The sequence below is a fragment of the Anneissia japonica genome, unplaced genomic scaffold, assembly GCF_011630105.1.
Source record: "Anneissia japonica isolate Jap-2015-1 unplaced genomic scaffold, ASM1163010v1 scaffold352_len1594369_cov220, whole genome shotgun sequence".
Classification (NCBI taxonomy): Eukaryota; Metazoa; Echinodermata; class Crinoidea; order Comatulida; family Comatulidae; genus Anneissia; species Anneissia japonica.
In genome coordinates this window covers 958,640-985,187 of record NW_022751928.1, presented here as the reverse complement: position 1 = coordinate 985,187, position 26,548 = coordinate 958,640, and the positions used below count along the sequence as shown (strand labels likewise).

Sequence of the window (26,548 nt, the reverse complement as noted above, 5' to 3'; positions counted from 1 at the left end):
TCTATTGGGGGATGATATCGCGATTATTCGAAGATGTCGTTGAGGGCGAACTTTTATGTCATTCAAAAAAATTTGAGCCAGCTGTTAGTTCTACCGCGAAGAATTGCTGTTTTTGAAAACAGGTTTGTGATACTTTCATGATCATGATAGTGCTGTTTATGTATCAAAAACAACGTATGGTTGAATATGTGTCTTTTGTAACTGACCTGTTCTATTAATTAATAGACCACCCTACTCTAGCTAGGGCCTAGGCCTAGCGTGGCTCCAGTCCTCCTCTACCTAGGGCTGATCAGTGAGGTAGAGTAGAGTAGAGAGGGGTGGGCTTTTGAATTCGAGTTAACTCGGCCCCAAGTCAACTCGGCCCCAATTTACTGTGCAGTGTGTATTTACTAAATTATATTTACCAAAAGAGATTTGAATGCAAAGTCAAAACTAAAGTATTTTATGTTGTTGCTTTATATTTTTTTTTCATTACATCCACTTACTTAACAATAAAGAAAAATGCATTTATAAAAATAGTATTAAAATACTGTAATATTAATAATAACAATATTAAAAGGTATAATACTAATAGAACTAATAATGACAATTAACGATATGATGACAATAATTATATAACATATATATATATATATATATATATATATTTATATATATACAGTATATTTAAATATATATATAGACATTAAATATGCTTTATATACATATATATATATATATTTAAATATATATAAGCCTATATGTATATCAATTATGATATAATAGATAAAATCGAAACCGTCTTTGTGTATAAGAAATAATAAGAAACGAATAGCACATGTATGGACTTTAGAAACACTTTATTAGAGAAAACAAATATTTCGACCTATACTTAGCTAACATATGGCATATATATAATATGTATTATAAGTCAATCGTGACGTCATCACTGTAACTCCCAATGTTATTTGCCTATTCCCCAGCATCCAATAATTTTTGTATTATTGGACGCTCAGCTTGATTTTTTTAAGGTTCATGTGCAAAAAAAATTCCTCATTTTTTCGTCATCACCGTGAATACATCGCGATAAAAATTGAATTGTAATTGAATATTACTTTCGTAAAACAAGCTTAATTAGAACCCGAAGAAAGTTACTTCAAATTTAATATTAAGTATGAACAATTAAGGAATTATTGAATCAATGGACCCTCATAAACACAACAAACTGAAAGTTTAATAGAAATATTCTAGACCTATTTTAACGACTCAAGGAACAAATTTAGATGTAGGCCTACGACCAGGCAGGCTGCCCGGGCCTCCTCTTACTATTACTAGGCCGTAGCCTGGCCTAGTTATGAAATCATCGCACGATTTTACCTGTCTACATGCACCGACCAAAAAGGATATCAGTGACTGTATTCCCTCTCGAATGCTGAAATGTTTATTTCTTTGACGAAAGTCTATCAATATAGCATTAAAAACAAGTTCTTTCTAACACAATAGTTATTCATCATATCGGTACTGTACTGCTGATGTTAGATGAGTTAAACGCGTACTGCAGGAGCAAAAATCAGCATATGCACAGCTAAATGTAAATACGCACACGTACACTATAGCAACCGAAGGCTGCTACAACAGTTGGTTATAAAAAACTAAAATTAAAAGACAGCGATAGACTTATAAAGCAATTAGTAGAGCATGAATCATACACTAAACGGAAAATTATTATACTTAGGTTAGATTTAATGCATTCAAAAATTTCCTTCAGGCCTTGCAGGCCCTCAGGAAATTTTTTCAAGCATTAAATCTAACCTTCGTACAATAATTTTCCTATGGTGTACTGTGCGGAGCTCTACTAATTGCTTATTAATTACAGTATGTAATTCTGTTTTGTAGGAAATGGGTGATAACTTGAATTAGATCAAGTACCGGAATGGAAGAATACCGAGAGTTACCTCCAGATGGTCAGAATGAAAATATAGCATTGAAGATATCAAGAGCTGGGGTTATAGTTGATCCTATGCCATTATTGTACAAAGGTATGTTTCCAACACAAACACTTCATATTGTAAGGATTGATTTATTAATGATGATAGCTACATTGGACAAAATGTAATTGGTAAATATCAAAGAATTTGGGTTTTTCACATCCACTTGAATAAGGTCAGCATATGAAGGAAAAGGTAGAAAGTTTGTTAGTATCTGACTCAATTTTATTCTAAAATATTAATACTGAAAACACATGATATTATTAGTTGAAGCTATACATTAAATGAAAACATTTGTTGTTCTGAAGGCTGGCAGAATAATCATGCTGATCTTTCTTCTGGTTGGAATGTAAATGAGGAGGATGTTAAAAGTAGGCAGAATACAGTCGTACAGCCAGCCCTGGCTCCTGTCACAGACATAAATGGTAAAAACAATTACTCTTTATCTGGTAATGGTAAGTAATAATAGATTGAGTGCAGTACTTTTATTTATTAGTATAAATAGAAAATTGTATGTAAAATGTCTTCACATTCCATAAAAACATTCTTGCAAAAGAAATAAATATAATAAACACAGGTCTTCCTCTAATTAAAGACCGATCAAGTTAAATTAAACACCACTTCCAATTAAATGCCACTTTTCTGTGGTCCTAAATTAACAAATGTATTTTATATTTATTATTATAATTAGAGACCAAAGTTGCTAAAGACTATAGAAACCACAGTTCCAAAAGTGGTTTAGAGGGAGACCTGTATATGTATGTATAATGTATGATATGTAATTTAAAATGGATTCAGGATGTAAAACAGAAAGCTACAACCAGGTTAGGACTGCTAATTTTAGAATCTGTTTACTTTTTGTGAGAAAAATTGCAATTTTTGTAGTAAAACCACAGGGAGTATCCATATATATATATGCCGACTTGCTTTGACTTAATTACCATATTGTTTCTCAAATTGTATATTGCCAAGATACTTTCTCAATATGTTCATTTTATGTCAAGCATTGACAAAGGCTACAGGAGTAGCCGAAATATTCGCCTAATAAATTTTAGTCTTTCTAAAGTCAACATCTTACGTATTTGAGTTTCTTTACTGTTATACACATCTAGATGTGTAATAATAAGTAGTATAATATATTGTGATCTTTGGCACAGATATAAGTATGGATCTTCTTGACCAGAAGCAGAGTAAGGAACAAGCAAAGCTTTTACAACGCTTCAAACAATTGAAGGATTGGCAAAAACAACAACAGGAGAAATTGATATATCAACAACAGCAGCAGTTGGATGTGTTACGAAGTGAACAACAGAGAGTCCAAAGTATGCTTGCTGCCCAACGTCACAAACAGTGGGGAGGCGGTGAGTGAGCTTGTATAATGGTAATGCTAGGATATTTGTGGAGTGCCTTCCACAATAAAATCGCCTAAAGGCACTGAAAGTGTACAGACCCGAAGTCAGATTGGAAAAAAAATTGGCAAAAAACAAACCGCGAAACATGAAAGGGAAGAGAAATGCGCACTCCCAATGTTGAGTCGCCGCCGCAACCATGTACGTGCGGTACCCCGGCGACAGTTTGCTGGGCTCCAGTAGCTTCCACCTTGGATAAGCCTTGGCTCTACTACCGTGCACTGTTAAGGTGGCGACGCCGGCTCAAGTAAAGGGAGTATCGACTTTTAGGTACAAAAAATTATTGTTATGTTTGTCAATTACAGTATGTAATTGACCTTCTAAGTAAGGAAGATGTACAATTATCGTCACACAGTAGCAAGTATTATTTTTAGAAAATACAAGGAGACTGGTTCCTGGGGCCCGAAACCAAGGCCAGGTGGTAAGCCCAAACTAACTGTTGACCATATACACCTCATTGATGACTTGTACAGGGAAGACGACGAGTTGACATCTCATAAAATTACCAACATATCTCAGGAGTCGCTTGGTGTTACTGTGTCAGCAGCTGCGATAAGGAGAGCTCGGAAGAAAGCTGGGTGGAAAAAGAACGGACCGAGGTACTGCCAAATGATTTGGGAAGTCAACAAAGTAAAATGCATGGAATTCTGCACCAAAGTGTTAAATGACGGAGATCGCTTCAAAGAGGTTATTTGGACGAATGAGACAAGCATTCATTTGGAACAGCACGGAAAAATCTCGTTTCACAAAATTTGCGAAGAACCAAAACTCAAACCGAAGGCGAAGCATCCTGTTAAGGTACATGTGTGGGCTGTTATTAGTCTGAGAGGTGGTACTAATGTATTGGTATTTGGCGGAAAACATGAATGCAGAGTTTTACGTGAAAGAAATATTAGAAGGGACTCTCCTGCCTTTCATACAACGTGTTTTCCCAGTGAGTCATCGTTTCCAACAGGACAACGGCCCAAAAAGCAGGTTCATGGAGCATGCATCAAATAGGTCACTTAGTCATTAGTTATATTCATTAGCTTATCACTCGCAAATTACTCCCGTGGTCCACGCGTGTCTATGTCGAACGTTAGCTTCAAACTGCTTGGCCTAAGCTAGGCTTAGCTAGATAGCTAAACAAAACATCGGCCACGTAGGCTGCCTAGATTGACTAACACTTATCTAAACTTACTTGTCTTCATTGTAAAGTAGTATTCTCATGTTAAAAACGTTGTTTATTATAAAAAAAAACAACCAAAAATTCAACATAGTGCCTATTGCCTAACACAAACATGATCGCGTTGCAAATTCGCTGTCAAGAGAAGTACATGTGGTGAGAGAACACTGATTAATAAACATCTGCTACTACCAAGCTTTTAATTGTTATTTAATGCCTGGACCAATCGTGCACCTTTCTAGACATCAGGCACAGCTAGCTGTATTACACCACAATACATCAGCTGCATTAACAACTTGTAGACACTTCAATGGTTCATGAGATCAAAGTGTTAGCCAGTGTAATGTCAATGACTGATGACATCTACAGGAGTCCCAAGTCTCCGGCATGTCACAGGAGTCTCCCAGAAATCTTGAAGGCCTTCCGCACTTCCGCAACCGGACACGAATCTCCCGGAAAATAAACCATCTACCACAAATTCATTAAATCTGCATGTATTTACTACTGTATTACCCCTTTATCATCATTTGTCTCATGGAAGTCAATGTCGATTGGTATCGCCATAATATAAGTAGCAAAACAAAATAAGGTGGCCTTAGAAAACTTGTTGAAACAGAACTTCCGGAAATGACTTCTTCCAACTTTGGACCCCTGCATATAGCATTTGCCAATATGTACAGTATACAGACTATTTTGTTATTTATATTTCACAATATTTATTTACAGGTATTAATGTATTATCACCTGGAAAGCAACAGACGTGTGGACCAAACTTGACCTCGGGCCTCTGTCCATCTAATGGTGTGCAGCAGCCTGCTGGAATTGTATCCTTCAGCCAAACAATGCAGCCACACATGATACACAATCTACTACAGACAATCTCTTCTCCACGAGACAATCTGCTGACTGATTTAGATTCCACAGGAGAGGCTACTAATTCAGATATTGATGATGGGTTTTTCCCCCTTCCTGAAACATCTTTTGAGATCTGCCACCAAGATGCAGAGGATGGACAGAAAATGATACATTTTGAAGAGAAGAATGGAAAGGAAGAGGATGAAAAGTTTGAAACTGCAGATGATGAGAGTGGAGATTTAAGCATTAAGAATAACGAATGTGACATTCATGACGAGCCTGTTGGAACAGGCCAAAATGATAATACTATTGTGGATTTTGATAACCAACCTGTTGCTGGAAAAGGCAAACAATTTGAAGAACTTTTAGAGCAACAACTAAAGTTAGATGCCCAGCGAGAAACTTCACCCAACTCAAAACCACAAATTAGTGAAACTCAAACAAAGAGAACTTTCTTAAAGAGAGGCCAAGGAATCTCAAGATTTGGGATGAAGAAATTTCGTCTAAAGAAAAAAACAAGTGAAGGATTAGGCAAGAAACCAGGAGAATCCCGGAAAGGTGGAAACAATCCAACAAAAAAGAGCAAAAGTAAAATAGATGATCTGCAGACAAATCAGGTGAACGTATAAAAAACAATCCTTTTTTTAATTTTATATTTTTAAAAGTTTTATTTCACTTAACATCAGAAATCTACAAACATTATAATAATGGATACAAAAATATTTAATCTTTAAAAGAAATCCCAAAAATAAAAATTTGAAATTCTCATTTGCTTAAATAATAACTTTCTGAAAATCGATTTGATTTTGACGTTTTACTAAAATATGCTGGCAGAAGTTTAAGGGTACTGTATATGCAAGTGGTGTTTATCAAACGTTTATGAATTGACAATCTTCTTGACAGATTTTTCTAAAAAAAAATATCTTTAAAATTGGTAAAGGAATAATTGTGAAAACCAGAAATTAGTTAGTTGTCATTTTTCCCTTATTGTTGTTACATTTATTTTTACGTGTATTTCATTCTGAAGTTTAAATACTTTTATTTTAGATATCAAGAAAGGTTGCTGTAAAAACAACTTCAGTAAGGAAGTCACCACTGACTGCTTCAAATAAACTTGTGTTAAAACCTCAACCAAAATCAAAAAATAGTGCAATTACCAAGACAACTGTTGTGACTGCACAAGATGGGACTTCAAATAGCGCCCTCCGGACAATACAGTCACACAACCATTATGAAGCCAAGGCACATATGGAGGAACAGTCTATCACAGATAAGGGTCAGTCAAAGCAGTCTTTACCAATTTTCAATGATACACTGGAGGTGTCTTTTCAGAATAAAGTTCAAGAATGGCAAGTTAGAGTGGAGGTAATTTTTCTCTCATGTGTTTTTGAATATTATTTCTTATATTGTTTTGTTGTTCTTTTAAGATAAACCCAGAATAGATACTGTTTAAACAGCCATTTGCTACAGCCGTCCACAACCTACTCTTGAATTATGCACTTTGCAGCTGTGACAGATGGAAACAGAAATTAACAAGATATAGACATAACATTGTCTGAACATCAAAGAAATGCAGAGATGATCGAGAACAGGAAGCACTGAAATAGAGAAACTATCAGAAAACTAGATAATATTTTATGATCTTATCCAATGTTCTGCTGATACTCGAATGCATTTTCAACAGTGGCATAACTATGAGGACTGACATGGGGATAGTAGGATGTGCCATGGGAGATTGTTAGGGGGGAACCAAAAAGAGCTCTTCTTTAAGACACCTTGATCTCCAGCTATTCTAGATACCTCCTAAGTTATGGGCCTAACATTACAAATTTAATTTGTTTGTTTTATTTATTAACAGGAAGAAAAGGAGGACCTAGATGAATTTGAAACTTTAGAACAAGCAGCAGATGACAATGCCTCATTTTCAAGCAATGCGTCATTGGTTGTTAATGTCATGAAAAGAGCTGCTCTAAAGAGACAGGTAAGCATCGAGTTTATGACCTGAAAGTTGACATCCTCTCCAGCAGCCATTTTGTATTTGGTTTCAAGGTTCACTATAAACTGATTACAAAACAAATATATGTCTTGAAATATACAATTCATATAAAAGGATAAAAAAAACACATTAAAATATCAAAAGTAAAACAGTAAAATTGGTTTGGAATTGGCTCTGGCAACTGGATAATTCACCACAATGCCACTAATAAGGAGCTAACTGTTCCATTATGTGGTAGCCCTTTTACTTTGACGTTTACCTTGATAGCAGTATTTTCTTCTACAGAAATTAATTGAGGAATCCCAAAGAGAACTGAGGGATGTAAGAAATGGTCGAGATCCTAGAGCTCCTGCCATTGATGTTGCACCAGAAGACATTCTGCAACATCGAAATGGAGATGTTAATCAAGTTGCTTATCAATTCAAGATGAAGGAGATAGATAAAATTACAAGAAGGGAAAATGAAGAAATAGATGTGAAAGAAACTAGGAGGATGGGAGGCAGTCCAACTGAAGAAGAAGATGAAGATGATAATGAGAGTAATGATACTTTAGAGGAAGATGATGAATCAGAAACAGAAAAATTTACTCCAAAGATGAAAAAGTTTTCAGCAGGATTGAGACAAAGTAGGGAATTTATAGAAATGAACGGTGATGAGGAAGATGAGGAAACTTCAAAGAAAGTTGCAACATCATCACATGCTCTTGATATAGACTTTGATGATGATGAAAGCTGGGGTGAGTTTGCTGCTGAGGAATCAAGTAGCGATGATGAAAGCATAATTGCTGGAGCCCCAGTCATTGGAGCAAATATTGTTACAAACAAAAACAGTAAGATGGCCATTCCATGTCTTTAAACATTTCTTCTGTAACCTTTACTACTTCATCACTACACTCTCATGTGCTATCATCTCAGAAGGTGTTATATTTATTTATTTATTTTTGCAAGGCTCACTGAAATATTCTTAATATTCATGTATACTTTTTTAAATTTGTGGTAAATAATTACCAGAACTGTAAGGGCCATACCAGATATAAAAAACAAATGACTCTGTAATTTCAACTTTTTATGGTTTATTCATGTTATTTTGTCTGTGATGATATTAAATAGAGCAAACCAAAGCAATTCAACTATTGTATAAGAACGAGAATGTATTTTTTATGTGTTTATATGCTTTAGGTAAATGATAGATTATGTTGCATTCTTTGTTTTTAAAATAGTGTTGTATCTTCACATTTATTACCAATAGATCCCATTGCTGTGAGTTTTAAGAACATACCCCAAGGTCATCAGTCTAGCTTACATGGTGATACCAGGAATCAAGAAAGTGCACCCTCTACAGCTGAACTATCATCACAACTGTTTCCAACATTAGTGAAACATACACCTGAAGAACAGGTAAAAACCATGCAACCACTTTCTCTTGAAAATGATATCACTTTAATCGCTATCGTTTGACCCTAAGAATATAATACAAAGCTGGTTGATTTTTCAAGTTTATAATAATTTATGTGTTAACTTTTTATTATATCAGATTTTGTATTTATAAATATTTCAAATTAATTGACTTTAGATCCGTCAACAGGCACAGTTGCAGCAAGCTCATCAAATTCCTTTGGGCCAAGGAGTGCAGTCTAAACTTTTACGTGATAAGCTCTCTGAACTTGAGACAGAAATAGAACGATTCCGCCGGGAGAATGCTGCCCTTGCTCAACTCAGAACCGAGCGAGAGAAAGTTAGGAAAATGTCTTCCCATGATTTTGGTCATGTTATTTTCATCATCATTATCATAATCATCATCATCATCATAATCATCATTATTATAATCATTAATCATTATCATCATTGTAATATTTATCATTATCTTAATCATCATCACAACACAAATAATTTAAACTCATGTTAAAGTCATGTCAAACTTTAATCAGAATATCAATAATAATAATAATAATAATATCTATAATATAATAATAATAATATCTTATAATATTTTTAATTTATTGACATCTATTGCCAGGACCTTAAGGTGCTGAAGAATGAGGTTGCAACATTTGAAAAACAGAAAACTGAAGAACTCAAGAGTTTAGAAGAGTTCAAAAAAGAAGAAATGAAGAAATTGAAGTTAGTAAAAACCATCACAATCATATTTTGAGGTATCTGTCTAGCTGGGAATTTGTTAACATGAATCTTACTAATTAAGAAGCTGGAAGTGGAGTTTTTCATTTCTTGTGTTTTCTTTTTTCACCATGTTTATAGAGGATGACCTTTCCAGCTTAGCTGATGTTCATTGGCCCTCTTAAATAAACAAAATAACAAGATGTCTCTTAAACCAAGTCTCGTTTCGAGGCCTAGGTAGTGGAGCTGTGAGGAAAATCCTGCGCTGTCACAGGAGTTGAACCCAGGACCCTTGAATTGGAAGTCAAGCACCTTAACCACCTAGTTACATCGCCACTGTAAATCCGATTTGACATGGAAGAAGTTAATTAGTTTACTGTTTAAAATACAAAAGTTTTGTTTTCTTTTAAGGAAAGAAAGGCGTAATTTTGAGAAATATCAGCAGGCTATGAAGACTATGCCAGATAAGAAAGGTAGAGAAGAAATAGAAAGCTTGAAAGATCAGGTAAAAATAAAAGAAATAAAACTGAAAGATTAATGATAATGATAATAACAAGGATTTATTATAAGTATGAAGATATTACAGTAAAATTTGAAACCTTTAAATATTTGATTATTGAGTATGTAAATAGATCAGATAAATTATCAGCTTTTAAGGGGACAGATTGAACAGTTTGGTTTTTGCCACTTTTAATTTTTTGATTGTCATTAATTATTTTGCTGATAATTTTAATGTATTGCAGAAAGTGAAGTTGAATAACTTAGTTAAGATGCCTGTCTTCTAATCCCTGGGTCCTGGGTTCAAATCCTGTGACAGTCAGGACTCTTACTCATGACTAAAAACAACTCCACTCCCTAAGCCTCATAAAGAGACTTGGCTTATAAATGCATCACATTATTTCATTTATTTAAGAGGGACCCAGAATATCAGCCGACCTTCTATGATACGTTGAAAGGTTCACTGTCTATAAATATGGTTTTAAAAAATGCAGCTGTTCTAGAATATCCCACATTGTATCCTTTTTGAACTTTAAAAGTATAAGAAAATAAATTTGCTCAATAGATCTTCTGTTCTTTTATCTGTAATATTTTTTTTTCATCACATTTTTCAATTTCAAAATGTTTTATTCTCTCGTTCTTTGTAGTTAAGTGAACTTCAAGAGGAACTAAGCAACAAGGAAAGGCGATGGACTGCAAGCTCAGGCAGATTGCGCAAGCGTATCGAAGTACTAGAAACAGAAAACAACCAGCTAAGAGATGAAATTAAAGTCATGGAGCAGAAAAGATTGGAAAGTTTAAAGAAAGATAATGATTCTAAGGTTGGTTAGTCGCATATGCTACTTTTTTAGGGCTCGCATTTTTTGCCGAAAGGTCCACTGATTAATCTCAGATAAGATAGTATAATACATACTCCAAGTATTGAAATGCACAATGGCGTGCATTTCGATACTTGGAGTATGTATTATACTATCTCACATTTATTAAGTTCAGTTGCTATATTATTTGGTATTCAGTCTTTTACAAATAAATTACAAATATTAAGTAAAGCATCTGCTGAAGAGTGCGGCCTAATTGGGGAATTTTCATTTTATATATGTATTTTTACAGAAAATTTTAAAGAAAAAGAAATCTGAAGATATAACTAGACTATCATTTCAACCCCTACCCGAGGTGTATGTGCCAACAACACAGGCCACTGCCCCTATGGAGTCCCCATGGCAGCAAGCTGCTCACCTTAGCCATCAGACTGGTGATAGGGAAACTGCGGATTCTGAAAAGAATAACAGGTGAGTGACATGTTGTTAATTGATCATGATAAATGATTTGTGGTTGACACCTGTCATTGAAAAGCTTCAAAACTGAATATCTCACAATATAATCTTAGAATAAATGATTTTAAAGTTTTACTTTGATTTACAGCAGCTTAATTTTTTAATAAGGTTTATTGAATTGATTGGTTACATGACTTATTGAATAATGATTTCATTAAATGAATTATTTGATGGGTTATCTACATGATTATTTAATTACTTTATTGATTTATTATTTGATCGATTACTTAATTGGATGATTAATTACTGTACTTGATTGATATTGATAAATTATTTGATTGAGTTATCATTTTAATAATTGGTTGCTTTTGATAAAAATATTAAACATATTTTCCCTTACATGACAGACACAGGAACTGGTATGTTGAGTATCTTTGATAATTAAAAGCATTCTGTATATGATTTGTCAGCATGTACAGTGCATATATCTCAACCTTCAATTTTCATTGTTTTCTATTGTTGGTGCATTGTAAGCTTAATACAATTGCATGTTATGTATATAGCTATGTAGCCTGAAAATACTGTACTTATTGTATTTACCTTTCTATATTATTATTATTATTATTGTTATTATTTATTATAGTTTTTATTTATTGTTATTATTTATTACATTATAAAATGTGTCTGTTGTATGTTTGAAATAATCTAGCAACATTCTGTCCTGAAATCCTTGTCTGTTAAGACCAACTCAGACAGCGTCGTACGATGCAACCCGATACGATTTGCTGTCGCATTGCATTCGTGTGAGTTAAACGCAGACATGATAATTTGCGTCGGGAGTAATCACGTCGTAGAATATGAAACATGTTTAATATTTCTCACGATGGCTTAAGACTGTCCCTGACGATGAACCGCGTCGGGCTGCGTCGTACAACGCTGTCTGAGTTGGCCTTTATTCTTCGGTTTCTTTTAGAAACTCTTATTATTTTCCTTCTGCAGCTGTTGCATTTGTTCTTGAACTATCCTTTAGCACCCTTTTGTGTTCATGCATCCCTTATATATCTTGTTATCAACTTGCATATATACAATATACTAGTGTTAAATAAGTACTTTTGAGTTGGTAAACTGATCAACTTTGAAATTTTAGATTTAAAAATAACTTAGTATACAGTACTTACATTTTGCCATTCTTCATTATTTGTCATTTTTACAAGCAGCTAAATTTTTGCTGATACTGAATAATGTACATTTGAATATTTTTCAAATATTTATTAAGATCAATGAAGGAAGGCACACCAAGTCATTATGTTCAACAAATGCATAGCAAACATGTAACACCAACTAATAAAGACAAAGAAAGATCACAGTCCATACCAGCTGAATATCAACCTAGGCCAAGTGAATGGGGCAGTTCCCCTATGTCACATCCTCTGATGGATAATGAAGTGAACAATAAAGAAGATGAAAAGAGAGTTGGAGATGATGAAACAGAGAACAGTATTCAGCATCCAGATGGCAAGGTAAGCACTGTTATGAACTAAGGTTGTACAAATCATAAAAACACAATTCAGAAAATGCTTATAAACTCAACATAAAATAAACCTTTTGTGACTTATTGCTAGACATACTACATAATCAGATTGTACAGTATTAATTTAAAGCACTTTACACCAAGGTCACAAGGAGCTTGAGGTGCGGGCTAGATCGTACAGAAACTTTCTCCTTCCCTAAGGGTCAGTTTGTGAGCTACCTGGTAAACTGGTGCCAGCTACCCTTGTCTGTCCACAACAGAGACTGGAGTAACCCTCTACTCATCTCAAAGTATGTACTGGGTTCTTTGAAGTGTACATGAGCCAATAGGCCAACGTGCCGCTCGAACCAGCACTGATATTATGGCTGTAGATTGCATCGCTCCTGCCTTTACTGCTTGGCCATTTGACTGGCCTATTTACATAGAAGTATTAAACTGAAACGCATGATGGCAAAATTATGATGATGTCGATGGAGACAGTAATTCTGGAGAAGATGATCATGAGATGATGATGATGGTGATGATGATGACAACGACAATGATGGCAAAGATGGCAATGACATCCATTTATTCGTGAAATTGACAGATGTATTTGATCAAAATTCATAATCACACCATCTTCTCAACTTAGGTTGAACATGTTAACAAGGACGGGTCAAGAGTGATTCTGTTTAAGAATGGAACACGAAAGGACATAAGCAGCGATGGTGAAACAATTACAGTGACATTCTTTAATGGAGATATCAAGCAGATACTCCCAGACCAACGTGTTGTAAGTCGCAGTTTTATCTGATGATTTTATTATTATTATTTTATTTCATAATTATTCAAGCATAGATATCTATTTTAATTTCTTTTAGTTTTTCTTAATCTTCCTTCTGTATTTTAGGACTTTGTACATTTTATTAATATTGATATTTTTATTAATATAATTCTACCACGTAACTTGTATAATTGTCAAATGCATAATAATATTAATGATATATTATGGTACTTGATCTCAAACTCCATTTGTAATTCAAATTACTGTAGGTATATTATTATCAAGAGACACAAACGACTCACACAACTTACCAAGATGGACTTGAGATACTACAGTTTGCAAAGTAAGTTTTATTTATTATTTTGTCAGACTGCTGGAAAACTTTTTACATGAGTTATATTATATTTGTTCTATTGTTTAACACGTTGACTGCCAGACCTTTTTTTACAAACATACTTTTTCGGAATTTTACCTAGTCATATATCATAAAAATGGTTTGTCTAATAAATTGGCGGCAGTGGCGGCGCCAGCGGGGCCTGGGGGAATTTGCACACCCCCAGATAATTTTCTTCCCCCCCCCCCCCCCGGAAAAAGAAGAAAAACCACAATTCGTAGAGGAGAAAAAAATATGATATATATTTTCTACATATTAGTAGACCTATCTATAAAATTGATTAAATAAGCCTCTGAAACCCCTAAATTGTCATATTTTCCCTGTACCACTTTCAACACATTTTGAGCAACACCCGACCACACCCACTTCAGGCCACCCCAGCATATGGCTGGCACTGGGACAGTACTTTTTATTGCCTTTGCCATGGTAATTTGTATGTTATCGTCTAGGTGTAACTTCTCAGAACTATCAGCCGTAAGTCTATGGTTCTACAATGAACAAAGTATTGGTTCAATAAATTGTACAAAATCACAAGAAATTATGATTTTGTGCATTTTTCAAATCACAACTTTGTGATTAATTCAACTTAAATTTCACCTTAACAGCAACCAAACAGAGAAGCATTATCCTGATGGAACAAAAGAGATAACTTTCCCAGACCAGACTATCAAATATCTGTTTCCCAATGGAAGGGAGGAAAGCATGCTCTCCTAGTTTTTTAGCTGCTGGAGGCTGAAATTCAAGTTACAATAGCCATTGTCTTTCCATAGTTACTAACTGTCTCACATCGTGATTTTGGATGAAACACGCATTTTGCAGAAACACATGCATGATCATAAATTTGTCATGTATTTAGCACAAGTCTATGCGTGATAACGTATTGTCACAAATTAAGGGGAAAATGTATTTAAAATTAGAAAAAAACACAATAGCGTGCATTTCAATAATTGGAGTATACTTCCTTATAGAAGAAATTGGTTTTATTATGAGTCATTAGAAAATTAAACATGCATTCAAACTCAAATTTCACAGGCTTTATTAAAAATACTTATGTTTATGTACTTAGTATTGTCAACAAACACTGTCTGAAAACTGGTGTAGTCACTCGTGCACTTAAAATCTCTCAGGTTGGTAACTATGTCTTTTGCTTGAAAGGTTTAAGCTGTTGGTCCCTGTGTGTTAAAGAATGCAGTATGCTTTTTGGAAAAGTGTAGGGGATTGTCTCCTGGTGCACTGTACTGCTAATTAACCACAAAAAAGACCCTACTAAAACCAAGTCCTCGAACTTAGTGGGATACTGTATATCATTGTTTTTTTCATGCCAAATATATAGATCAACAACATACAGTAGTACTGTAACACTTTATATAATGTAACTACATACAATAATATCATAATTGACAAGAAAGTTTCAACATAACAATCAAGCTATCTCGGATATATTGATGATATTGCCTTGGCTTTTAAAATCTAAATGACTTTGAAAATCTAAAACTATTCGAAACTCGTGTCAACATTTTTAGTTTAAATACTTTGAATTTAATCTATTTACAGTACTGTCTATGCAGAATGAAAAAAAAATTGTCTTGTTTTGATGCTAAAACAAACTATAAATTACTGTACTTAAAATTTATGTACAAAATGAAACATTTGATTTTTTTTCATAAATACATTAACTTTACTGTGATATGTTATAAAATAAACTGAATAATCGTTAAGAAAAATGTTACTATTTTTTCGAAATTTCCTGAAAATTCACGTTCCCGGCGTTTTCTCTGCTGGTTGATCATGTCCCTGCTGTTTGGTCTGCCGGTTCATCTTGGCTCCATTCCAGTTGTGGGAAGTTCTGCCGTAAGATGAGAACTGCACCTAGAACTTGACTGTAAGTACCTTTGATGATAAAGGTATAAAAACGGTATTCAACTTTGAAGAAACGTGTACAGTAATGTATTGATAACATTGATTTCCGGAATTTAATCTCCTCTCGCTCTCCACACTATCGAGTTGTATATGACAACTTTTGTTTATATTATGTGTAGACAATTTGAGTGGCAATTACAGATTACAATAAGTTACTGAAGCTAACAGTCTGAACTACACAGGAAAGGAAATGTCTATTAGTAAGAGCATGAAGGTATAAAAATATGGCGGTATAACAATGTTTATACCTCCATGGTAAGAGTCAGAGTTGCTGTGTCGAGCTAGATTAGAAAGATAAGGATGGGTCATGTGTACTAACAACTTTACAGGAAAAAAGCTTGGAGATGTTTCGAAAATGAGCAGGCTATAATAGGCCATATAGGCATATGTGCCGCCAAGTTTTGTCTCTGTATGCCTACTGTTTGTTCACTTTGTTTCGTCAATAGTGTTTGCACTTAAGGTCCTGGCGCCATCACTGAACCACGGGTACATAATTTATATGCTGTCATTTCAGAATGAATAAATAAAAATAAAATAACATGTTCTCCGTCAGAATTATTTCAATAAGATGTGTTGAAATATGTCATTTATTCTCCAGAAGTTAACCTCTCTCATTATAAAATGCTATATCATGACAAATTTCGTTTATATTGTGTTGACTAATGGCAATGACATTTGGTCGTTGGCAGCTGGATGTCTGCAGAGAAATTTCTGTATTTGTATTTCATGTAGGCATACTGATTGATTTTAACAATAACATCGAACGATAAACAAGGGCCTCTTAGGCTTGACAAAATTATCGAGTGTGTTATGACAATACCATACCTTCTATTGTACATGTACAGCCGTCAAAACCTCGTGGATAATTTACGGAAATCGTAGCGCACGTTCGTTGTCGTAATCGGCGAATCACCCGCGCCTAAATATAGAATCATTAACAGTAAATGCCCGTCATTGAATATTAATGTTAAATTCAATATTTAAGCCAAATGATTAAGACGAATCGTGTTATCAAATCGCAGTTTAACATATCTTGGCAGACCACTAACGACAGCCTCGCTGGTGACTGAAAACCTAAAAATACATTCACGATTTCATAACGAAAAATAGTTTGATGTTATTGAATCGATACTGTAATACACATAATAAAGTTTCACCTATCATACCTGATCGCCAATGACACTGCGTATATGCGCACGTGGTACGGCAAATTGATACATAAATCGTCCTCTGGGGTGCGGCCTGGCGTGTTCTTGTCGACGAGTTGTAGTCGAACTTTCGTCGCCCGTTCTCCTACTCGTAGTAGCTTTAGTGGCACCTTTTACACTGTTAACACATTAAATTGTACTTGGCAATTACTAAATGAATCTTGAAATTTTTATTGAATGTTACGTTTTATAGCGCACTTTTAATCGTCGTACAAGGACGCATCTGTTAGTAATTTATGTGTTTTTCATGTAGGGATAAACTTGGAAACATTATTATTTTGTATTTTATTCAAATATCCAACAGTGTAAACACATTACGGGATGAACATACATATATTAAGAATATTATTTAAAATAAAGAAGCAAAACATGAGCACCCTAGGTGGAGATGCGCGCATTAATCGTCTTTATTATTATTCTTATTATTATTATTACTATTATTATTATTGTTATTATTATTATTATTATTATTATTACTAGCTAGCTATACTGGACAATATCACAGTGACGTTTCTAAAGTACCAAATAGAGATTAAATTTTATACCAGTTAGTCTTAAAAGTGTTGCTGTGATTTCTTTTATATTGTTCTAGAGTACCAAGTAATTTTTTTCAAAGTACTAACTACAGTACAGTACAAACTAAATTGTATTTGAGATATGGGCGAACTTACGTTTCTGGTAAAGTATTTTCAGTGCTGTCATTGCATTTAAAGTCGGGACCGTCGGGAGCATCTGGAGAAGTGAGAGGTAGTGGAGGAGTGTCAACGAACGAGATCTCCAGTGACATTCTCTTCATCCATCTCTTCCCTTTGGGAGATGTCTGTTCGATGACGGGACATGCGACTGTGTACTGTCGTGTTGGTGATTTCGGCGTTTCTGGGATGTCAATCACTGCCGATGAGTCGGTTATAACCTTCATTTCGGATCCGTTATCAATTGACTGTCGATCTATTGGACTGCTGGTTGATTCCGAGTGATATTGTTTACCTGTAGGTCTAATGACAGCCTCTGAATTGTCTTCAACTGTTGATTTAACTGGTACCCACGATGAATTATGCGTTGTATATTCTGTCGTTAACTGAGTACAACTATCATCAGACAGTGAATTTGCTTTTGCGTTATTGTTGCCGGAACTGGTGGATGACAGTGGATTAGTCGTCAGCCTTGAGTGATCTAAAGAGTCATAATGCTCATTCAACTCAGATTCCGATACTGAATTAATATTGACAATGTCTGTGTTCACATTACGTGCATGTTGGTCTATCCGCCCTTCACTTTGTAGACTTTCCTGTCTTGATTGGTCAAGCTGGTGTTTTCCTAATGAATCGTTTAAAGTGGCCTTTTCTCGAGGACGATCGTTAATATTATTATTATAAAAACAATAGTTGTTACGTCCTTGTCCGTCGCGCCTTTCAGGGAAAATATAGTTTACCTGCGTGCGTTTTATCTGATCAATCTCTTTTGTATTTTGGTAAACCCCCTTTTCTTCGAGTACTATCGTAGGATCCATGTCACAAACACCGTCTTTGTTACATGAATTCACACGTGTCGATAGTTTTTGAATAGGCCTGAATTCTTTGGATGAAATATGCTTTCTCGGGGAATTACCGTTCGTTTTGGTAACTTCACGAGCACGGCAGTTAATCATTGAGAAGAACTTTTCAGATGTAATTGACTCGTCGTCAGATCCGTCGTTTACCGATATTTCATACCCTGACTCGTCGTCCGCCTCGTACACGTCCTCGCTAACTTCAGTTTCTGTAGAAACTGATAATCCATCTACTCCAGGTGCCACGGTGTCGTCGTCATTGGTCGTCACTTGATTCCCTTCAGATACCTCAGCTGTGTGATATGTTTCAGTGCTGTCGGAAACGTTCTGTTTTATTCTGCATTCACATGCACACTTTGGATCTATGTTTTTAATCAGAAATTTAGCACAACTCCATTTATTTTCATAGCCATCATTTGATAGTTTCTGTATAGTTTTCGAAACTTCGTTATCTATAATAGAGGCGTGTATTTCCGTAGCAACCAACTCATCGACGGCAGTTCCGCTTGTCGATGCATCTAAATTCACAATATCGTCGTCAGTCGTAACCAGGATTTCACCAAGGTAGTCTGTGACGACACGAACTCCAAATGCAGCCATTGGTAATCCAAGGACTGCTAAATCAAATCCATCCATATCACCTCCCGAATATATTTACGTATTATGAATATTGGATTCGAATTGCAGAATCCTACGGTAGAAATAAAATGATTAATTGTAATAATGTATTTCTAATATGACTTTCTAGAGTGGCGTATTCTCTATCTTTGTAAAAGAAGCCAAAAGGCCCACTAAAGGTCTTACTGGCAGTCTTTGTAAACTCGGGAAAACCCCTAAAAATGTAATTAAAACATGAATTGCTTATTTGAAAAGTCATGATCAACATTGATATTGAGGCACGGATCGAATCAGTTTTTGCCAATTACATACTTTTTAAAGCCTATTTTCCATGCAATAAATAAGTACTTTTATAATTGGTATTTTATATTTGATTGAGGCGGAAATTTCTATTTATTTTTAATTCATGGGTAATTTAATAATAATAATAATAGTAATAATAATAATAATAATAATATTCATTAGTTATGCACTTTATAGTGGCAAGGTACAGATGTCTTTTGTTTGTTTGTTTTCCCCAACAGTCTAGCCGCGCCACGGCTTCAGAATTTTGCCAAAAGGGGGTCAGAACTGAGCCTCGGACAGGGTTGACGGCCCAAAACTGTGGTTTTAGTTCACAATATAAGTGATTGGCAATTAAAATAAACGTTGTTTGGATCGGCAAATCAATATATATTTTTAGTGACAAATATTACCGATACCGGACCTTTTTTTTAAGGATTATTCCGTCTATTGTATATTTTCGTGTCCGTTTTATTGATATTTTGCCATTTCTTATTCTTTATTTCGATATGTATAGGCCTAGGCCTACGTACTTAAACTATTTAGTTTTGTATGTTCTCCTACTTCTTGGGTCTGGAGGTTGTTGAATAAATTTGAATTTGATAACATATTTTTTTTCATTTCTGGTCTTATAACTCATTGCAAAATAAATTAAATTATGAGAGAATTTACAAAACAACATCATAAGTATTAAAATCGTACAGAATCCAAAATTATTCTAATCAAAATTACAATTATTCAATAAAAATATTATAATTAATAAATCGATAAATAAGATTAACATACAAACATTTAAAATATAAAGACTTCACAGAAAATTCACACATGAAAGCCAAACCTCGAGAGAAACACATCAAAAAAGTTACAATCATCATACAAAATCCATTAAAATTACAATTACAAATTAATAGGCCTACTTACTATCACTATCAAAATTATTATTATTAACAATTGGAAAATACTCTGCAGTACGTGATATAAAACCGAGGCTAGGCTATGCCTGTCCACTCTGCGAATTTTTGGAAAATGTACTGCCTGGCCGAGGCACCGATTTTATATATTTTTATTAATTATTAGATTAAAGCCAAGAGCCTAGCCTAAGCCTAGCTGCAGCAGTAACGTAGGCCTAGGAAAACAATCTATTTTGCTTTACAGAGATGCTTTTCCAAAACAGGAAAATTGTAGTATTAACGAAGTTATTGTTTCGCAATATAAAACATTTCACAGAGAGAAAACAATTCGTTGCACATGAGCTGTCATACTTTCATGATGCCTTAATTTATTTACTGTACAGAAATTTCTGACTTGGTCGCTCCTCCTCCTTACCGTAATCTTCGTTGATGGTGCCTCGATAACTTGCTCCGTCCGATTTGCACAAGCATCATTTTAATTGATAAAAATAGAGAGAGATGTCTTCACTTCTGTTCAAAAATAAGATGACGGTGAGCTGACAGAATCAGTAACAGCCTAATAACTGTTGAGAAATCCCGCGATAGAGTTTCAACTAGAATGTCTTTGTTTAGCCCGCCCCAGAGAGATGGAGCGTTAGCCAAAGAGGAGGGTCCATTGTTCGTGTTTGCTAGTGCGCTACGTTCAAAACATCGTACGCGTTAGCAACGCTGTCCCATTATTAAAATGTTGGCAATGACCCAATTTCCTCCAAGCAAATCATCTCTCACACTGCTCTCCATCATCATACGCAAATTTCACACTATTAATTACTTTCCAGAATATTATTATTACTATTAGTAGTAGTATTATTAAACAAACATTTAAAGAAACTTGCAAAAGGATAAAAACGAAATTGAACCACAGTATCTGTCTCTTATACACATCTAGATGTGTATAAGAGACAGATATATAATTTTTAAGTGCAAAATAATGCAAAGTTACCGGTACGAAAGATTCCATATTCGCAAGTCCTGCGCAATGAAATATGGTACTGTACGTGGTGACCATGACGATTGTGATGAAAAGTAGTCATAGACCTAATTTTCATTCTCCTTTTTTCAAGGCCCGGTCAAAACATAATGTTTTGTATATAGTTGTTTTAGACAAAACTTAATTCCTTTAAAGAAAAATCCTAAAATACAATTTTCGTAATTCGGTATTTTCTACTCCCATTGATATGACCTGGCATAAATAGGCCTATACAGTAGGCCTACTCCTAAAGACAGATACCTGCATCACGTCAGAGTTTCTTTTTGAGTATAACTGTTGCTTTAGCCTATTTTATATAATCAGTTTTTGTTTTACACAATGCATCTATTATTACTTTACAACTAAAATATTTTATAATCTTCGCTCTTCCTTGTCTCTCACGGTATGTGTGTGCTCGGTGCGCTCTCAGTTTATTTCCCTTTAGTACGTCTATTCTTATAATTTGAAAGACCTTGGCAGATCATTCAGATGTTTGTCACTTCCTGCTTAGTTATTGGCATTTTTTTTAAATCTTAAAATACTACAACTTATAGGCCTACTTTTTAAAGGTCATCAGTAGTTTCTGGCACACAAGTAGACTATTATGAAAATCACGTCTGTTAGTCTAATTTATAAAGGAAATTCATTGCTTTCCAGTTATTTTTTTTATCTTTCAAAATGTAGTAATCTGGGGTCATTCCGATTTTCTATTAGCAACTATAGGCCACTTTTGCAATTAATGCTCTTGTAGAACAGCTACACTATTTGTTATCAAACCACATTTTTTAAGAACACCGGGATGAAATTGCTTTAAAAAAAAAAAGAATGAATTGAGGCTGAGGTGAAATGTAAGAATTCATCGTCATAGGTCCCAAATGAGTGACTGTAAAATTCGCTTGGATTTTTCTGTACCTTATGTGCAGTAGTGTGATGTAAAGTAATTCTATTCAACTCAATTTATTCATGAAAACTGACATAAAGGGGAAAAGAAATACAAAAAGTACATATTGAAAGGTGTACATAAAATTGAACAACACATCAAAACAAACCCTCATCAAGAATTAACCATGAAGCAAATTAAAAGGTTTTTTTTAACATAATAATTGGATTATTATTATAAAAACAAGTCTTTTGTCACAGATTCCGTGATTTATGACTATTTATATCAGCCTTCAAACGTTTTTGGTATGCATTATTGAATGAAAGATAAAAAGGGAACATTCCTAGTATCAATCCTCTTACGCAATAATAAAAATATTTAACTTTTTTTTATGAATAAAAACAAAATTAGAATATTTTGGGCCTGAAATTGACAAAAATATAAGAACACACAGCCTGGGAAAAATGTTACTGGTTCCTCAATTTACAAGTGTACATATAATTGCTATTTGTTCTGGTCAAGACAACGTAGAAAGCATTCTGAATATTCTTGTTCGGCAGATTTTGATGTTCCTTGCCTTAACCTTCTGTTAAAAGTCACTCGCTACTGATCATTTTCTTTGTTTAGATAGTTAGTCCAATAGTCAGTTTCTAGAAGGTATAGTTCCTATTTTGTCATATTTATTTGCGCTTATTCTACCAAGTACTGGTTTTTTTTGTTGTTGGTTAGTTTCCATATTTTATGGTTGTCAATGTGTGTTTCTTAGAACATAATATTGATTAACATGGGTTTTGAATCTGATGAGCAGCAGTGTTGATCTGTGGATTGGTGAGCACTCCTCTCAAAAAACAAAAAAAAAAAGCTCCTCACATCCACACAAACACACACGCAACCACACAAGTACGAATGCTTGGATTCCTATTGCATATGAAGGTAGCAGTCTGAGGCAACCATTTCATGTCTAATATTCAATACAATCTTTGTGAACAGACGATCCCAGGCACGTAAAAACCAAAAATTATCATCAGTATTTCATCAGTATCTTTATTCAACTCATTGATTAAAAATTCTTGTATTTACATAAATATTTATATATAATTACTCTTGAAAACCTTCTATTAGCCAAATTATATAATCACGATTGTAGCAGAAGGAAATTAGGATTGAGAAGCTATGTAGAGGCAGACCTACTTCAGTATTTTGAAATTCTGGTTTGACCAAAATGTTTTCCTGTTGATAAGGACGAATTAAAATAACTTAAATCAGTGATAAATGATAACCCCTTGTTTATACAACTACTTCGATAGTAGTTGTTTCTCTAGACTTTATCATCCTTTTCCCTATTAATCATTGTATTTTATTACCAACGGTATTCAGGTGTGCAGAACATTATGTCAGGTTTTTGTAAAACACTACACTACAACAGGTGTGTACAACATTTATGTTAGTCGGGTTTATACTATAGAACACAATGTTAGTCAGGTGGGTAGAGCTTGATGAGATGTTGGTGGAGTGTAGGATACCTGGTTACTGGGCATCTCTGGTGCTTCTTGATGTAAGCATAGATACAGGGATAACAAAAAACATACCTGTTGAATAACAAAAACCATTATTAAGCCACATGTACACTAGACACGATTACGACACATCATCGCGTAGTTTGTATTCTTCAACACTGCGCGCATCTGTATCGTGTCGTCGTAATCTTGTCTAGTGTAAATGATGCTTTACTAGTATATTTGAGGCATTCTTCCTTGAATCAATAAATCAATCTAATATAAACAAGTAAATTTATAAAAGAAAATGAATCTTGTTTTCTACTTCATAATTATGTAATACCTACCCTGAAGTAGAGAGGGCAGTGTCATTAGTTCTTGGTTTCTCACAGATGGGGCAAATGTCGCCTCCAAACTTAACACTTTTATCTTTAATCTAAAAAAGAACAGTGAAAACAAAATGACTATAAAGTTTCATTTTAAAAGAAAATTGAGGGCGCTAGACTGCAAGTGGTCATAGGATCATAGCAGTTAACTGTAGCCATAATTCTTTGAGATTTAGTACAGTAATACTATTTAGGATGCAACTGATAAGACATACGTGTGGGGTAAATTAATTATTCTACTAGTGCACTTGTATGATGTTTTCTTTATCCTGTAAAGTTACATACACATTGTTTGGTTTTGATATGTGTGTTATTATCTCAATTTGAATGAGATCCTAGATATTAAATATATTTATTAAATTATTTCAGGTATACGAATATATATAGAACATACCAATGCTGGAATTTCTATTTCAAAAATTATTAAGGCTATGTTCACACACACGGCGTAAGGCTGGCTTAAGCATGGCGTAGCGTACGCCTTTGTGTGTGAACTAGGCAGTGGCGTTGTTAAAGCCACTCACTATGCCACGTCCTTGCTGTTATTAACGCTACCTGCAGACCCCAGATTAGCTAACACCACTGAGCTAACGCCAGTGATGCTTGAATGATTTGACCTCATTTCAAGAGATTGACCAATCACGATTGCAATATATTAGCTACTTTGGTCTCTTTCCTGTGCTCTCTATAAATGAAATGGTAAAGGGGTTCTTTTTCTATTGCATATCTGACTTAGCTATAATGTATATGATTTGTTGATCTTGTTTTGTAAGATATTTTAACCTATTTAGACTGTCTATTAAAACCTGCAACACCAACAATGCTAGCTGAAAAATCAAAGTAAAATTGTTCATTTAAAATACAATAATCTTATAAGTTCACTTCGAACAATTCACAGATTTGAAAGTTTTACTGATACACTGTTAATTTTACTACAGTTAAGAACCCGTACATTATTTAAAATTTAAAACTATTCACCCATAGGTCTATATTACTACTAGTTTAACGCCAGCGTTAATATAGCGAACGCCGTTTGTGTGAACACTTTGGAATTTTAATCCGTGAATTAGCTTACGCCTGGCGTAAGCTACGCCAGTCTTACGCCGCGTATGTGAACATAGCCTAAAAGTATAAAAGATACAATACATAAAAATGAACCATACAAAGAGAAATAAAATGATACATTTCATGATAAAACAACTATTATTTACATACACATGAGGGTGGTAGAGGAGTAGGGAGCGAGGTTAAGGCAACCCTGGATTGCTCATTTTCACTGGCATACCACCATTCTAGAAACTGCAGGAAAAATACAGCCACGGAAAGTCCTTGAGAAATACCTTGAGCTGAGAGAGCAAGGAACCGCCTACAGTATATTAATAGTTTACTTGTCCAACTGAAAAGATAAGTTGAATTTGATTACAAGTTATTTATATATTTATTATACTGTGTTTAAAAAATGATAAATCTTACAGCAGTATCGTATCCAGGAGTTGGTAATGGGTGTGGTGCTGAATAGAAATACTACATCCACTTAACTGTACGCAAGGCGCAAAACCTGGAACGGAGCATATCAATGGCTATGACTACACCATCACTTTGCCAATATTTCCATTAATTGATTTTTTTATTTTACACCTGAACAAAAAGGCACCTTGAAAACCCCCTGGGTGCACCACTGCAGAGCAAAAAGACAAATATTCTAATCTGCTGCAGTTTTCTTTCAATAGCAATGTACTCATAAGCAACGATATAAACATCCATATGACAATAAATACAGGTTTTTTTTTTAATGGTCTTGTTATTTTTGGAGTCCCTTTTCTTCTTTGAAATTTGTTGCCTATACAAACATTTGTCCCACGAACCTGGTTGTGTTTGGAATCTCAGTTTCTTTCTTTACCATAAGGTTCAGCATATCAGCTTTGGTGAGGTTGCTCAATTTAACACCTTTATTAATTCAAAATGATAAAGATAATTAATACTAAAAACAACTATTAAAATCAAAATTATCAACCTTTTATTATCATGTTTATTTCTACACGATTTAGCATCTGAACACAAATCTCAAATATATGTTATAAAAATATTATTCAATATTCAATATTTAAAAAAAGTTTCAATTTATAAAATATTATTAAATACAAATGATATTTTATTCTTTATATTTACCAGACAGTTGTATAAATGGAGAGTGGTAATCAGACTTCCTAAACAGGTATGCCATTTGGTATGCTAATACTGCCCCCTATTGATAAAAAATAACAAATTATATTGAAATATACCATCACAATTAACATTTTTTTATAAATTACATATATGTATA

At 34.3% G+C, this 26,548-nt stretch overlaps 3 protein-coding genes across 4 annotated transcripts in view; 1 reads left to right on the top strand and 2 right to left on the bottom strand.

Moving 5' to 3' along the window:
- The first annotated feature begins 18 nt into the window (after window positions 1–18).
- On the top strand, window positions 19–14,680 carry LOC117121906 (centromere protein J-like). The gene is made up of 18 exons (XM_033267302.1): window positions 19–122; window positions 1,876–2,018; window positions 2,276–2,422; window positions 3,125–3,328; window positions 5,268–6,013; window positions 6,444–6,761; window positions 7,255–7,377; window positions 7,678–8,221; window positions 8,641–8,789; window positions 8,965–9,126; window positions 9,409–9,512; window positions 9,918–10,011; window positions 10,652–10,825; window positions 11,115–11,293; window positions 12,555–12,798; window positions 13,441–13,581; window positions 13,842–13,915; window positions 14,572–14,680. The coding sequence occupies exons 2-18, from the start codon at window positions 1,913–1,915 to the stop codon at window positions 14,678–14,680; spliced, it is 3,618 nt and encodes a 1,205-aa protein (XP_033123193.1). The 5' UTR covers window positions 19–122; window positions 1,876–1,912.
- A 251-nt stretch (window positions 14,681–14,931) lies between these two features.
- On the bottom strand, window positions 14,932–21,040 carry LOC117121946. 2 transcript variants are annotated; one of them, XM_033267366.1, is made up of 5 exons: window positions 20,822–21,040; window positions 17,766–19,334; window positions 17,053–17,212; window positions 16,712–16,805; window positions 14,932–15,856 (listed from the first exon to the last, which is right to left on the bottom strand). In XM_033267366.1, exons 2-5 carry the CDS (start codon window positions 19,277–19,279, stop codon window positions 15,753–15,755), a joined length of 1,872 nt encoding a protein of 623 aa, XP_033123257.1. In that variant the 5' UTR covers window positions 19,280–19,334; window positions 20,822–21,040; the 3' UTR covers window positions 14,932–15,752. The 2 variants fall into 2 exon arrangements, with proteins under 2 accessions (XP_033123257.1, XP_033123256.1); XM_033267365.1 differs by having other exon boundaries at window positions 20,870–21,040.
- Window positions 21,041–23,367: 2,327 nt separating this feature from the next.
- The window catches only part of LOC117121959 (peroxisome assembly protein 12-like), a gene marked incomplete in the record, with an annotated part of 5,993 nt that continues 2,812 nt past the window's right edge, over window positions 23,368–26,548 (bottom strand). Inside the window, 4 exon segments of the mRNA XM_033267397.1 lie at window positions 23,368–23,932; window positions 24,187–24,275; window positions 25,441–25,621; window positions 26,091–26,172. Coding sequence (XP_033123288.1) covers window positions 23,818–23,932; window positions 24,187–24,275; window positions 25,441–25,621; window positions 26,091–26,172 — 467 coding nt within the window.